Source organism: Vanellus vanellus, assembly GCF_965231255.1.
Source record: "Vanellus vanellus genome assembly, chromosome: 11".
Lineage (NCBI taxonomy): Eukaryota > Metazoa > Chordata > Aves > Charadriiformes > Charadriidae > Vanellus > Vanellus vanellus.
Window position 1 is genome coordinate 21,750,135 of NC_138916.1, and position 15,325 is coordinate 21,765,459.

The window sequence follows — 15,325 nt, forward strand, 5'->3', positions numbered from 1 at the left end:
AGCTTGAAGCCATTCCCTCTTGTTCTGTCTGGGGTGGATTTGCTCTTGGTGTTCCCGTTTCCCTTCCACAAGGGCCACCGTGTGCCCATCCCGCTTCAATGGAAGCCCAGAAAGTGCACCCAGGCTTTGACATCTAAACCACCCAACCTGACTCATGTGGTTTCACCCAAAACCATGGCAAGGAACCCCCCAGTGCATCATTCGATGACTCAAGGGTTCGTGAGCAATTAGCGTGGTTGCCCCAGGCTGGATTTGCGTTAAACGCAATGCAAAGCCCGTAAGGCAGCATCCTCTGCAGCGCCGGGGATGGGGAAAGGCCCCGGACCTGGAAGACACCTCTGGGGAGGACGGTCAGCCCCGAGGACCCCCGCGCACCCCGGGGCTCCGCGGCAATCAGCATCACGTACTTATTCTCGTTGCTGGCGTCGTAGCGCGGAGTTGGGTCGTGGTCGTTCCCGTTGACATCGTAGCTTGCAAGAGGGTCCTGAAAACAGGTTGCCACCATGAGATTCAACTTCCCAGCCCAGCGCGGGGCAAAGTGGGCCCGGCGGCAGCGCGGTCCTGCTTCACCCGCAGCCAGCTGGGCAGTAAATGCCATTTTCCTCTTAGTTTCTGACTATTTGCTCAAGACAGACAGTTTTGGGCTGCAGTCCCCACTGGGAGATGGCTGCCCGGGGGGGAACAGCCTGCTCCCACCGGAGAAAGGTTCTCCGAGCCCCGAATCCTGCTGGATCCGGCACTGTCCCCCCTAACGCTGCGGCCATTTGGGGTTTGAGAAGGGGCCGAGCGGGGTCGTGCAGGTTTTTGGCTCTGCCCCGGCGAGCCGGAGGGAGGCGGCCACTTCCCAGGCAGCTGCAAAGGGAGTTTCCCCCAAACCCTCTTGTCTAAAAACCTCATTTCCTTCTTAAAAACATCTCGAGCTTTCTTTTAAAAATAAACATTTGCTTCTAACCTGCCAACGCACAGACTTAAGCTGTGTTTATATGCTGAAATTCTCCCTAAATCAATTCACGGTGAGGACCAGCCCCTGCCCCTCCATCCCCAGCCCACCCAGCACCATTCTGTCCCTCTCCCAGCTCACATAGTTTTGCAGGAGGTCGGGGTGGTTCCTCTCTATGCCGTCGTCAAGGATGGTGACCACCACGTTTTTGCCGGTGTAGCCCCTCTGCCAGGCTGCCAGGACGTTCATCTCCGACCTGCAGCGACTGTTTTTATCGCCGCAGTGCTACGGGGGGGGGGGGAAACACGGCTGAAAAAGGGCCGCAACCCATCAGCCCATCTAAGCAAGCGGCCAGGCTGGGAGCCCATGGAATCAACCAGAAAATAGATATTTACATCCCACCCCCTGCCATATAACTCGTAGATTTGTTATAACTCTACTCCATTGATCAACGCCATCCCGCAGCAGTTAATCCGGGCAACGCTATCTCCCTATTATTCTTCTCCTCTTCCGTTTCAAACACTGCGGGCACTTTGGTTTTGAAGTTTTCATTTCCTTTCTGCGCTTAATTTTCGATGAATTTCCCTGTCAAATACAGATCGATGGAGCAGGCAGGAGAAAACCCATATTGCAAAGAGATGGCTGCGGCTCTTGGATGGGCAAAAGGCAGCGGCGTTGCTCCCAAGCCTCCCCTGCGCAGACCATAATGAGGGGCTGCTAATGATGGCGAGACACTTCAAACTAGACCCTCCTGTGTATTAATTTCCAATTTTCAGATCCTGCTGCCAAGCGCATTTGCTGATATTAAGATGTTTCATTACTGGCCGGGCTGAGCGAAGACTGATGACGCTTTGATTAAAAATAAATTAACCGCCCCGTAAAGCAGCAGGTTCCTCGCGGGGCGGCGGAGGGGAGATACCCACCAGGTACCACATGTTGGGCCACACCGGGTCGTTGAAGGGCAAAGCTCGCGGCTCGCCTCGGACCTGCCTCTTCACCCGCCGCTTCACCTCCTGCTGCTGTAGCCAGTCCACCTGCAAGCAGAGCCATGGGTGAGCATCGCCCCCGGGCACGGTGTCCGCCATCGCCCACCGGCACAGAGCCGGGCATCGCCTGCGGAAATGGGATGTGAGATGCAGGATGCAGAAACGGGATGCGGGATGCAGAAATGAGATGCGGAAACGGGATGCGAGATGCAGAAACAGGGTGAGAAGCACAGCCTGGACCCATCCCAGCGTCACCCCACGCTCCCGCAAATCCCCCGGCTCCTTTGGCAGGGCTGCTGCGGAGATAGCGACTTCATTTGGGGGGAATAAAGGATGGATGGACAGAGGGACAGGGCAAGCTCAGCTCTTTGTGGCCTCTGAGCCAGGGACTGGATTCCTCTCCCGGTGCAGCAAAACCCTCGAGTACAAATAACGTTGCCTCCAAGCATGTGCCTAAACGCGCCCCCCCCCGGCTCAATGAAGCCCGTGCTGAAGTCCCGCTGGAGGCAAACCACATATTTAAGCATTTAGTCAAAGCGTTGGAGAAGACTCAGGTGCTTGGTTTAATTTTGGGGCTGATCCTTCCCCCCCAGCCTCCAAGCCGGGAGGCAGCAGCCGCAGCTCAGCCCCAAGATTTCACCACCCGGCTCTGGGGCAGCTCAACCCCTCCTCCTGATAAAATAATAAAACCGGGGGCTTTATCCAAGCACAACGCACATTTCCCAAAAATATGGGATGACCACACGTGGCCACGGCAGGTCTCGGGGAACGCAGCTGGCTCCAAAGAGGTGTTTTTGGCACCGGCTGCAGGCGAGGTGGCCTTGGGGCTGACCGCTCTGACATGTGTTTGCTTTTCAGTGGGGCATGACATGTAAAGAGATCAAACAGGAAATGAGCTGGAAAAGGCCAGAATTGGGAAACGCCGGTGTTAGCCCACGCTGCTGCGGGATGGGGGGAGCTGCCTAAGGTGCCAGTCTGGGAGCAGCCGCATCCCAGCCCTGGCGAGCATTTTTCCCCCCAGATCCTTTATTGCCCACAAAAAGGGTTCTCCTGCCTTCAGCAGGGAGATTAAACCCAGGTTTATTAAGAATAGATTGTAAAAATAATGTATAGACCAAAGCTTTACGCATGCCGGTGGGGGGGGAGAAGGGAGGCACCAGCCGGTGAGCTGGGAAGGCTCCGCAGCACATCCCTCCTCGATGGATACCTTCTTCCCGACGGCTCAGAGCCTTTTGGGAATGGCAGAGATGCTCGTGGGGATGTGTCTCTATTCTTTTGATTAAGGCTTTGTAACGAAAAGAATAAAAATCCCAAATGCAAGTTTCTGTCGGGGGTCATTCCTGTGCAAACTGTCAGCTGAACCAAGTTCCTCTTGCACGGTTTATAGCTTTCTGACTCGGATGGAGGCGGATGGGGAGCTGCACGTTTTAGAAACTCGACAGCTTCCAGCCTAGGGCTTGATTTTTAAACATCTATATTTTAAAGAAAAAAAAAAAAACTGTTGAAAGGAAAGAAAATATATATATATATATATATATTTCATAGAAAAATGAGTTTCCACGCTGCCTTGGCTCACGGCAGCCCGCTGCTTTGCTTATATGACGACGGATTTAAGCATTGGAAGCAAAAATACAACTTTACGGTCTAGTTAAAAAAAAATAAAAATACATTAAATAGAGGATATGGCCCAATTACCCGGCTTTTCTCCTTAAAGCAGCACTCCTTGGCAGTGTTACGGTGGGTATTGCCACCCAAGCCATAGCTATGACCTTCCCCCGAGGCTTCGCCAGGTGCGGGAACCCCGGGAAGGCGCGGGATTTTGCCAGGAGCTGCGGTGCCTCACAGGCACATCTTCATCTTAAACGCGCTCCTGATGGACCCCAGCACTGCCAGCCGGGAGCTGGTGGAAGAGTCTTGTGTGGACACAGACAAATCAGCAGTTTAATGGCATTGATTTCAAGGAGGGTTTGCTAAATCGATGCGGCTGGCATGGGAAAACAACGGGCGAGCGGGAAGGAGCCCGGGGCATCCCTGCGAACAGCTCCCGCAGCTTGCGAAACTCGGATCCACTTCCATCACTCAGCTGGGAAGGGGGAAAAGCTTCTCAGAAATTAAAAAAAAAAAAAAAGTCTTTTTACTACTAGAAATGGTTAGAACTGTTACACCACAGCCCTGAGCCTGGGGGGTCCGGGCTCCATCCCTGCAAACCCTAATTAGCAATAACGAGGTGACTGTGAGCGGCACCAAAGGGCTCCGCGAGGTGGCACAGCTATCACCGAGCTGAACCTTTCGCCCTTGCTGGAACAGAGGGGCAGATTTTCACATTCCCCCTTACTCGGAGATTTTTCAGCGGGTGATGCCGGATCCACCCCCCCGCGGCAGCGCCACCAAACATGACAACCAGCGCAGGAGAGGATGCAGCTCCCTTTGCAGCTCCAGAAAAGCAATAGCTTGACTTATTCTGGTGGATGTGCAGGAATTAAAGGGGAGGTCCAGGACAAACGAGATGGCTCCAGCATGTGTTTGCCATAAAGCACAGCAGAAATAATTTAGGTGGGGTCGATTTTGCTACGGCGCGTGGCCAGAGGCACAGGGACTGAGGCTGCGACGTCCTCTGATGAGGATTAAGAGCCTGGAGCAGCGAGGCTGAAGGCTCAAGCACTGCAAGGACCACCAGGAGCATCCCAGCGAGCTGGGAAAAGTTTTGGCCGTGAGGGCTGCAAGATGAGCCCGTACGAGGGGTGGCACAGCACGGCGTGACCCCACTCTGCATCCCTCCTCCCCTTCCATCACCTGCCGCATTGCCGGGCTTGTATCAGCCCCAAACGGAGCAGCCACCGGCCACGGGGATTTCCTGGGGCGAGAGGGGAGCTCAGCAGCTCCATGGGGACCAGGCTCCTGGGTACTGCCCCGTGTTCCATGGGTGTCCTCCTCCCCAGCAGCCCGTGTCCTCAGGACGGAGGGCTTGGCCATGGTCCTCTCGCTGGGACCTGGCCCTTGTGCCACCGACCCCCACGGCAGAGCAAACCAATAAATAATGGCACTGGGAACAATAGCCCCTGGAAGGCACGAACCACCCAACAGCTGCAAATGATTGGATTTGCTGATTCTTCAGGATTTCTGCAGGATTTGTTTCCATCTTCACTATTCCAGCTCGCGTTCCCTCGTGCCTGACGGTGATGTTTTCCGGTATCGGTGATGTTTTCCGGCATCGCGCGTGCTAAGCCAGTGCCATCCAAATGCCCAGACATCGCCCAAACGATTTGCAAATGTGCATGGGAGAGGGGGAGAGACAACACAGCCAAGAGGTCTTGAACTCCAAGTGATAACAAAGGATTAAGAGCACAGGGGCTAATCGCTCCGGCTTGCAGTCCATAGACCAAGGTAAGATAAACGTTAATACGACTAAAAGCCAATTGATTTGGTTTGCATTATAAGTAGACTCATTTAAATGGAGGTATTTCAATTGCAGAGTTGAATTAATCATTTGCTGGGATGCCTGTGCACCTCCCCGAGGGCAAACAGCTTTAACTGGAGCCCAGCACGCTTCGGGGGCGCCCAAGCTCTCCTCGCTGAGGTTTCCCCCATCGGCAACGCAGCGGCCACGCGGGTGGCTCCTCAGAAACGTGCCACAGACCCCATCCAAATATTTAAGAGCCGGCTGGCTGGGGAAAGCGGGGTTGCTGGGTGGGTCTGGGGAGACACGGATGGGTTGGGATGTGCTGAGTGGGTTGGAAATGTCTCGGGAAAGAGCACCCCAAGGGTGGCCACAGACATCGGTGGAAGCACCAGCAGCTCACCGCAGCGCAGGTACCTTCTCTGCTATGGCTTTTTCTGCCTTTATTTCCCCCTCCCCCCCCCCCAAAAAAAATACCAGACCCTCCCCAGGCATTAACCCTTCCCCTGCTCTGCAGAAGTGGCACCTGGCAGGGCTCGGGGTGGAGCGGTGGGAGGAGGAAAGCCGAGGAAGGGGTGCAGCCCTTCCCCGCCACCCCCAGCCCAGCTCACCCAGCTCCCTCCGTGCCTTCTGCAACCCCCCCCCCCCATTACCCTTGGCAATTCAGCTGCATGGAAAAAATCCCTTCGGATGCTTGCTCTAGGAAAAAGCAATGCAGAGCTCTTGCCAAGGATTTCACACATAGCAACCACTGAGGCAGCAAATGTTGTGGCAACTGGATCAACACCCCGAGCATGCAACAGCCTTTCGATCCTGGAAGGCTTTCCCCCCCTCCCCCCCCCTTTTCTTCCTCCCGGCTTTCAGGCAGATGTTTGCGTTTAGTCACTTCTAAGTATTTTTTCATCACCGATCGACGTACTCGTGCCCAGTGAGTCACCCCCTGCACGCACAGGGCTGCGGTTCAAGGATGACATGTCATCGCAAGATGCTCGGGCTCACGCTTGACCCGGACCGAGCCAACGGGCTCCTCCGAGGGGAAGTGGGGACCCCCAACCCGCCGGTCCCCAGGGAGGCTGGGGGGTCCCTGGGCTGCCCAGCCCCGTACCTTGGGGTCCATGCGGAGGAAGTTGTGTGGTCCCCGGCTGCTCAGCGTCGAGCGCTTAAACGTCTTGCTGTGGTGAAAGTGGTAGTAGTTTTCCAAGCTCCCAATCTGCAAAAAGCAGAGGTTTGTGGTTGTTTTATTTTTCAAATGAGGTTTTCCCATGGTTGCCCCCCATTTCGGTGCTGGCAGCATCCCTTAGTGCCTCGGTGCAGCCGTGCCCTGCACCCCAAATCCTTTGCTCAAATCAAAGCTCCCTGGCAAAGCCGGGGTTCAGGGAAGGGACGCGGGATAACCGGCACAATGGTTCAGGGAAGGGATGCGGGATAACCGGCACAACGGAGCCCGGAAAACAGTTTAATGAATTTTTACCCATTAAATGCATCTTCACAAACTGCCTCCCATCAGCTCCCGAGCTGAAATAATGAGCTAAACATGAGCTGAGCAGCTGCGGCGGAGCCGGGGGAGCTGTGCCTCATCGCCCTGCCTTTCCCCACCCAACGCTCCGGCTTCGCCCCGGCGGCAAGAACAGCCCCTTAAGGAGAGGTGAATGCGATCCTTGCTAGTCCCGGGATGCTCCTGGGAAGCACGGGATATAAACGTGCTTAGCCTGGAGTCAGGGACGGTAGGAGGAGTCGTCAAAAAATAAAAATAATAAAAAAATCTCCAAGCAAACCAACCATCCCTCCCAAGGGATGTATAACACACGCCCCAGCCTACAGTCCCTCCCCAGCAGTAAGTGCATCCCAGCAGTGAAGTCGAGCTGGGAAAGGCCACCCCACTGGTTCCCTTCACCTCGGGGAAGTCCCACCTTCCTCTTTTACAAATTTTTGCCCCTTTTTCTTTTCTTGCACAGAGCTGAAGTGTCCCGGAATTGCTGGAAAACACCGTGCCAGCCCCGCTGCCCTGCCAAGCCCCGGGGTGGCTGCGCTGCCTCCAGCCCTCTCAGCCCGGCAGCTGGAGACACCGTGACTCCTCTTTTTCCATCCTAAAAGCACGGATCAAGTCCCAGGGCTACAGGACGAGCCGGGCAACCTTGGCCAGGCGCCACGTGATGAGCATCCCACAGGGATTCACAGCGGTAGGGATGGGAACGACCCAAAAAGCTGCACTCACTGGCACGCGGCTCCCAGGTCACACAACTTTGGTACAAATTGGGTCTCTGCTATAAATTCCCTTTTCCCCAAGGTTGGTTTTCTTTCCCTAAAAAAACCTGTCCCGCAGCCAGGAGCGGGATGCTGCAGGGAGCCGGTGGCGGTCCCTGTGCCTGGCGCAGAGAAGCAGGGCGAGCCACCCTACCGAGTCCCCATGTGCCACCCAGGGGCCAGGGTGACATCCCCGAGGCCACCTGTGACCCAGGGGCCAGGGTGACATCCCCGAGGCCAGACCAGGGCTGGCTGCAATGGGACAGGGGGGAGCAAACAGGTTTGTCCGGACCAGATGCTGAAGCCGATGATGACAACTACTTACATCTTTATCACGCCTAATACCTTGTGAAGTGCCAGTGCCTCTTACGAGCATTAAATATTTAATTAGTTTTGTTCTGCCTTTTACGCCAGAATGTCATTTCACCGACTTTACTGCCGTTAGTGTGATTTTTGTAATTCGTTTCCGTTCGAGTTCGCTTAAACCCTCCCTCCCCCCACCTTTTTCTTCGCATTACAGCATAGCTGTGCATTTTCTTTTAACATCTACATGCAAAAGTGGTCGCTCGCTGCAATCTGCATTCGGCTTTTAAACCCCATTCCTCAAATCCACTCATACTTGGGAAAGGGATGGAGGATGCTCCAACCTCCCCATATTTTAGGGAAACTTTGCACGAGGCCACCCTGCCTCTTGCTCACTCCGCCTGGAAATCCCGATCCCGCAGCCCGGGTGGTTCAGCTCTGCCTCCGCCGGCTCAGCCTGCAGTTTGCAGGGTTATAATATCCAGTTTATTCTCACCTCTGCTCCCTCCGGCACTCATCGTAACGGGATCACACTTTATAAACAAGCATCAGCTGAAGAAGCGCTTCTGTTCCCCACCACAGCAGGCACAGGGATTTTTGGAAATTAATGTGGGATTACCATGCCGTGCAGATCAGCAAGAGGATGGGGAGAGAGATGACCCCATCGCAAGCTCTGGGTGGGGATATGTGACAGAGCAGCAGAAGCAGCACCCTGTGCCCAAGTTCTTTACCCTCCTGGGATTTACAGAGGGAAACATAAGAAAAATCTTCTCATGTTGGGGCTAACTTGAAAGCCAGTCCCCCTCTGAGCAGAGGTTGGACCTGGTGACCTCCAGAGGTGCCCTTCCACCTAAGGTATTCCAAGGATTAAAAATTAAAAATGTCTTTTTTGGTTTTTTAAAAAAGGGAAAACTATTTGTTCTCCTCCTTGAGGTCAGTCAGCTCAGCGAGGGCTCCGCAGTGCAACCCCTGGGGATGGCAGACGCCCAAGAGAGTTTGGTTTTCTCCTGCGGACAGCATCACCGAGGCCACAGCTCCGTGGCCGCAGCAACGGGGACACTGGAAAACCCAGTGGAGCACCCCCAAGAGGCACGTAGCAGGACTTTGCCAAGGGCTGATCCTTCCTGACCACGTAGACAAGCAAGCGCACCCACCAGCTCCCAAGCAGCCAGAAGACAGCTGCCCACACCGAAAGGTCCCAGCTCCACCACAGAGGAGACAGTCCAGGTTGCCACCAACTGTGGCTACAAAGCCCACACACCTGAAGCCCAGGAGACCATGCCAAGCAGCTCCGGACATGCTCATTCCATCCAAAAAATGCATTTACAGCTATCCACCTTGATTTTTTTTTGGACATCTAACTTCCGCCAAGAATGTGCGCGGGAGGTTCTTATTTCCACAAGGATTGATTTTAATTTTCCCAACTGATTAGCGGTTTGGGTCTGAAGTTTCGGAGGAAATGAGGTTTTTTGGAGGCAACTTGAATTTCTACCTCAACAAAGATGAGGCGGTTTTCTTCCCCGCCTGTTAATGGCGGCAGAGGGAACCCTGGCTGGTGCTGCCCAGCTCAGCTGGGCTGCGGGTGGAGCTAAGCCAGAAGCAACGCAAACACATTTTGCTCCCTGTGATGCCATCATCGCCACCTCGCAGGTGTCAATGGCTCCGCTTTCGAAAAACCACACTCCTGCCAACGTCATCCAGGCAAACGGGGAAGGGTACGAGCTACTCATGGCCCCGAAGGGACCCAGATGGTTAGAGACACGTGGAGACGCACGATAAATGGATGAGAAGCAACAAGCTGCAAGGGGAGACATCCTAATGGGGTGTAAAGAGAGTAATTCTTTGTGTAGGGTGGTGACGCAGAGGCCTGGGGAGGTGGTGGGATCTCCATCCTTGGAGAGCTTTCACATCTCACCTGGCTGAGGCTCTGTACAGCCTGATTTATCCTCAAAGCTAATTGGGGAGGTTGGACCAGAGACCTCCAGAAGTCCCTGCCAATAGGAATCACTCTACAAATACAGTCCTTAACAGCATTAAAAAGAGGCCACCTCCTGATCTCCTTTTCTGTTCGTTCCCCTTCTCCCCCCAATCCTGGTGCCACCTGCAAGCCCCCTGCCCGTGGCACCGGGGCAGGGAGAGGCACCCAGGAGATGTTCCTGCAGTGGCACCCGGCTCTCTCGATGCACTGCCAGGTGGAGACGAGCCCCATACCTGCTCTGCCTCATTAACAGCCATTAGTATTGTGATCAGGTTCAAGATCGCTTGTAGCTAACGAGACATGGCAAAGGAGAGCATTTTGGGAGCTGGACACCACTGCGGGCAGCACTAGAGCCCATCAGGGCATTTCTGAGCCCAGTCCTTCTCTCCCCATCACAGCAAAGTCTTCCACCATCTCACCCGCACCATCCCATTTCTGGAAAACGCAGATGCATCGGTGCTGGTGTCCTCCAGGAGGACCAATCCAGCTGGGGAGGCTGTGCCTGCTCCTCTCCTGGGGACACCATCAGGGGCAAAGGCTCCAGCCGCTGAGTTCCTGCCTTTAGGAACATCATTCCCAGATGGTCATGAACAGATTCAGTTCAGTAAGGACTGACCCCAGGGCTGCAACACCACCCCCGCTCCAGCATCCCCCAGATGACAGGAATCCAGGAAAGCTCTAATTCCAACCCAAAATGAATCCTGTCTGCCTCCTGCACTGCAGTTAAGTCTGCTGAGGACATGCAAGCCCTCCCAAAACTTACAGCATCAGACACCACACAAGGAAAAATTCATATAAATCCTGTTACAGGGATAGGAACAGGCTCCTCGCCACCCCCAGGACAGCAGCGGAGGCACTGCCCGGGGTACCGGTACCGCACAGCCCTTGCAGCGCCCTTGGCCAGGGCCTGTCCCAGCTCGCCCCGGCACGGCACAGCAAACAAAGGCTGGCGGGGAAGAATGAGCAGGAATTTGGAAGTGTAAAAGCTTTTCCTTTTGCTTAATTGTTTGCTTCGTTTAAATAGAAAGTTGACACAAATGGTTTTCCAATGGAAACGTCACTCTGCTGTGACCCAGAAGGGTTTAAGGGTGTCTTGGTGCACAGGTTGGGCACAGGAACATGTGGGGACAGCTCGGACATGGGGCAGACACCTGCATGTGCAAACCCCAGCGATGCCCCGCACAGCCCGGAGCGTGTCAGGAGCCCCTGGAATTGCATCTTGGAGGAAAAGAGGTCACCAGCCACCAACGCAGGGCTGAGCCTCCCTTGTGCCCAGCTGGGTCATTCCGTGACCATCACCTCTCCTCCTCTCTCACCATGTTGGACTCCACCACCTGCCTCCACCCAAACACCTCCCCAGGGCAGGGAGACAGCCCCTTGGCAGGGTTTTCCGGCAGGTTTTGCGCAGGATCAGGCCCCTTAAGAGGGCACATCTCACCGGGAACAGTGCTGTCCCCAGCAGCTCTGCGAGCAGAGGATGCAGCGGGGGAAGCTGGGGACACCCAGGGCCCCCCCATGGGGCTCGGCACACCGCAAACTCCAAGCGCAACACGGGCAAATGCCACCCACAAACGCACGCACGCAGAAAAAAGCGGTTCCTCGGGGTTTGGCCCTGGACAAGGTCTCCTGGGGGGCTCGGAGAGCTGAAGGTAGGGCATTGCGAGCAGCTGGGGGAGCCCCAGTGGTGCACAAGCTCCCTGTATCCGCGGGAAAGGCGGGAGCCAGGAACACCCTGATGCAACCACAGAAATATTTCCCTTGCTCTCCAGCTCGTGCTGGGCTGCCCCGGGGAAGGGCTCAGGGGGAAGGGAGGGATAGATGCTCCGGCAGGGCCACGGCGCACCCATGGGCCAAACGCCACAGGCATCGTGGGGACGAGCTGGGGAAAGCCGGGATGCCAGAGGGTTGGAGCAGATGCTCCAGCAGGCAGGGATGCAGCAAAACCCCGAACCATGAGCTGACGTTAGGCTGATGCAAACTGGGAGAGTGGGAAGCTCAATCAAGATATTCCCTGGCGGAACAGGGATAAACAGCGAAAAGCCCTTTGGGTTGCACAACTGCGTTCACCCGGCCCTGTGACAGAGGCATTTGAACACCATAAGTGATTTTCTCCTTGGTGGGGTGAGAGCAGAGCACAGCAGGTAGGGGATGGAGGGTGGGACACGAGGTGTTATTCCCCACAGGAGGTGACAGACAATGGTGCAGGAGACAGCATCCCCCATTCAGCCTCTCCCCACCCCCCCAAAAAAAAAAAAATGTTTATGCAGCACCCAGTGACTTTAATTATACTTAAAAGCAGGGTTGCGATATAAAGCAAGGTTATAATTTATTGTCCAGGAGACACCTTGGGCAGGATGACACCCTAAAGTGCCACCCAGCCAGAAAAGCACCGAGCAGCCGGGCGGCGCGGGAGCAATAAACTCCGGAGGAAACTCCGAAGACACCAGCCCACATCTGGGTTTGCAGAGAGGATGAAGAAATTGAGAGGAAAAAGAGCTGCCGCGCTGAAAGTCGCCTTTAAGCCACCCGTGTGCTGCGGGGGATTGAAAGCAAAAGTTCCTCGTGTTCCCAAAATCTCCGATAAACCCGGGCCAGAGAGTCCCAAATTTGTTAAATCCACCAATGGAACTTTCCGGGATGGGAGGAACTTGTGCAGCCCCCCCCAGCCGGTGGGGGAGCGGGCCGTGCGGGGCCGGAGCACCCCGGGGAGCAGCCGCCCGGCTCTGCCGGGGCACCGCACCGCGCCGGAGGGTGCGGGGGTGGGAGCGGGGCCGGGGCTGCCCGACCGCCCCCCCCCCCCGGGGCCAAAGCGCTCAGCCAGCATCGCTGCATCGGCCTCATCCCGACCGCTCCGGGGGGCTGGAGGGGGGTCCCCATCTCCCGGTCTTGGGACTCTCGGCACCAACCCGGTTCCCGGGAGACCCGGCAGCTCCCCGGGATTCGCGGCTTCTCTCCGATCCCGAGACCCCCGGCGGCTCCCCGGTGCCGGGACCCCCAGTGCCAGACCCCCGGCGGCTCCCCGGTGCCGGGACCCCCAGTGCCAGACCCCCGGCGGCTCCCCGGTGCCGGGACCCCCAGTGCCAGACCCCCGGCGGCTCCCCGGTGCCGGGACCCCCAGTGCCAGACCCCCGGCGGCTCCCCGGTGCCGGGACCCCCAGTGCCAGACCCCCGGCGGCTCCCCGGTGCCGGCAACCCCCGCAGTCTCCCGGCGCCGGAGCCCCCGGCACCTCTCCGGTCCCAGGACCCCCGGCAGCTCCCGAGACCCCCTCCCTCCCCCCGGCTCCCGGTACAAGCCCCCCTGCAGCTCCCTTTCCCGGTAGCCCCGACAGCTCCCCGGGACCCCCCGCGCTTTTCCACTCCCGGGATCCCCCGCAGACTCCCGGTGCGACCCTCCGTCCCCGAAGCCCCCGGTACCGCGGCACCTGCCCCCCCCCCCCCCCCCCCCCCCCGCGCTGCCCCCTTACCTGCCCCAGACTGATGTACCCGTAGGCGGCGGCGAGGCGGGCGGCCTCGGCGGGCCCCCCCCGGACCCGCACGGCCCAGTGGTTGGTGTAGACGGTGCGGGAGGGTTCGGCGGCGGCCCCGCGCCCGGTGAGCGGCAGCGCCAGCAGCAGCAGGCAGAGGCGGGCGGGCGGCGGGGCGGCCGCGCTCCCCGGGCCGGGGCCGGCTGCGGCGGGCATGGTGCGCTCCGCGGAGCCGAGCTGGGCGGAGCGGGGAACTGCGCCTTTTAAAGCGGCCCCGGAGCCCGGCGGGGGCGGGGGGATGCTCCGGGAGGAGGAGGGGGGGGGGTGGGGGGTGCAGGCGGAGGCGGCGGGGAGGGCCCGACCGGGCAGCAGCGCCGGGAAATCGGGCGGACGGGGCGGCTCCCGGGCACGTACCCCCTCCCGCACACCCCTCCAGCCCCCCTGCCTACCCGGGACCGCTCCCCGGACAACCCCCTGCACCCCCCCGCAGGTCCCCGGTCACCCCACTGCATCCCTCCCCTGAGTGTCCCGGTACTGCTCCCCAAAAACCCCTCTTTACACCTCTGCACCCTCCCCTGCGCGCTTCGCTGTGCCCCCCCCCCCCCTCCGGACAACCCCCTTCATCCCCCTCCACATCTCACCGGACAACATCCTGTACCCCGCTGCATCTTCCCCTTCATGCAGCGGTGCTGTTCCCCAGACACCCCCCCCCCCCCCCGTACACTCCTGCATCCCCCTGCGTGCCCCAGTGCTCCTCCCCGGACAACCCCCTGTGTCCTGCTGCATCCCTCCTGCACGTTCTTGGACACCCCCCCCCGCACCCCTCCGTATGTCCTGGTGCTGTTCTCTGGAAACCCCCCTGGATCCCTCCCTACGTGTCCCTGGACAACCCACTGTACCCCACTGCATCCCTCTGCATTGCCTGGCACTGTCCTCCAGGCACCCCACTGCACCCCCCTGCATCCTCCTTTGTGCCCCTGCATCCTCCTGGGCATCCCCCCTGCCTGCCCTCAGCCAACCCCTCATGCTTCTCCCCGAGTAGCCCCCTGCACCCCCACGGGCAGCCAACCTGAACCCCCCCCAGCACTGCCCCCCTGCATCCCCCTGGCACTGACTGCCCCCTGGGCATCCTGCCTGCATCCCCCCCAGCCCCCATTCCCCCTGCATCCCTGCGGGCATCCCCCTCACCCTCTCTCTCTGCACTACCCCCCACAGGCAGCTCCCGCTGTGCCTCCCCCCTGCACCGCCCCCCTTACCCCCAAGCATCCCTCCAGCACCCCCCCCAGCACTGACCCCTTACCCCCTCCCCCCCGGCATCCCTCCGGCACTCCCAGGCAAACCGCCCCCAGCTCCTCGTGGGCTCAGAGGGGGAAGGCCAGGCGGGGCTGGATGACGTGGGGGGATTTTGGGGCAGGACCCTCTGGGTGAGCCCGGCTGCGGTGGGCATGAGGGGCGCCGCGGGGAGCCGTGGGCACAGGCAGAGAGAGGGGCTGGAGCACTGCCTTTGCCTCCCCCAGACGCCTTTCGAGGGATGGCAGAAAGCTCGTGGGGTATTAGAAAATAGGCTTTGTTACGGAGAAGGCAACAGCGCGTACAAAGAACGGGCTCAGGAGCGGGTCAATGATGCTCTGTTCTGCAGCCCTCCCTGCAAGCATAGGCAGAGGCCAACAGAAAGCCAACAATTGCCAAAAACGAAGCAGTGTTTCACTTACATCACTTCAGAGCTCCACCTGCATCACATCAGTGCTTCAGAAATGCCCCTCGGCAGCCCCCAGGGCTTGCAGGGCCCCAGCGATGGATGGGCTGTGCCAGGCGCTTGGGCTGCAACCACAGGCTCCGGCCGGGATTGCCTCGGGACGGCTGTGATCCCTGGAGCAGGTGTCGTCTGTTTTCCAGGCCCTGAATAGATTTGAGAAGTATTTGGGGCGCAAGCCCCGGCTGCCAACCGAAGCGCTTACAAGATGCCTTTGCAGCCGCGCCCGGTCCCATCCGTCTGAATGCAAACGCCTTCCC

General features: G+C 58.2%; 1 protein-coding gene across 1 annotated transcript in view; it reads right to left on the reverse strand.

The window, feature by feature from the left end:
- Positions 1-13,528, reverse strand: part of PCSK6 (proprotein convertase subtilisin/kexin type 6) — a gene marked incomplete at its 5' end in the record, with an annotated part of 37,931 nt that extends 24,403 nt beyond the window's left edge. Inside the window, 5 exons of the mRNA XM_082488683.1 lie at positions 408-484; positions 1,082-1,225; positions 1,864-1,974; positions 6,429-6,533; positions 13,313-13,528. Of these exons, the coding sequence (XP_082344809.1) occupies positions 408-484; positions 1,082-1,225; positions 1,864-1,974; positions 6,429-6,533; positions 13,313-13,528 (653 nt within the window). The remainder of the gene's footprint in view (positions 1-407; positions 485-1,081; positions 1,226-1,863; positions 1,975-6,428; positions 6,534-13,312) is intronic.
- Between the last annotated feature and the right edge of the window lie 1,797 nt (positions 13,529-15,325).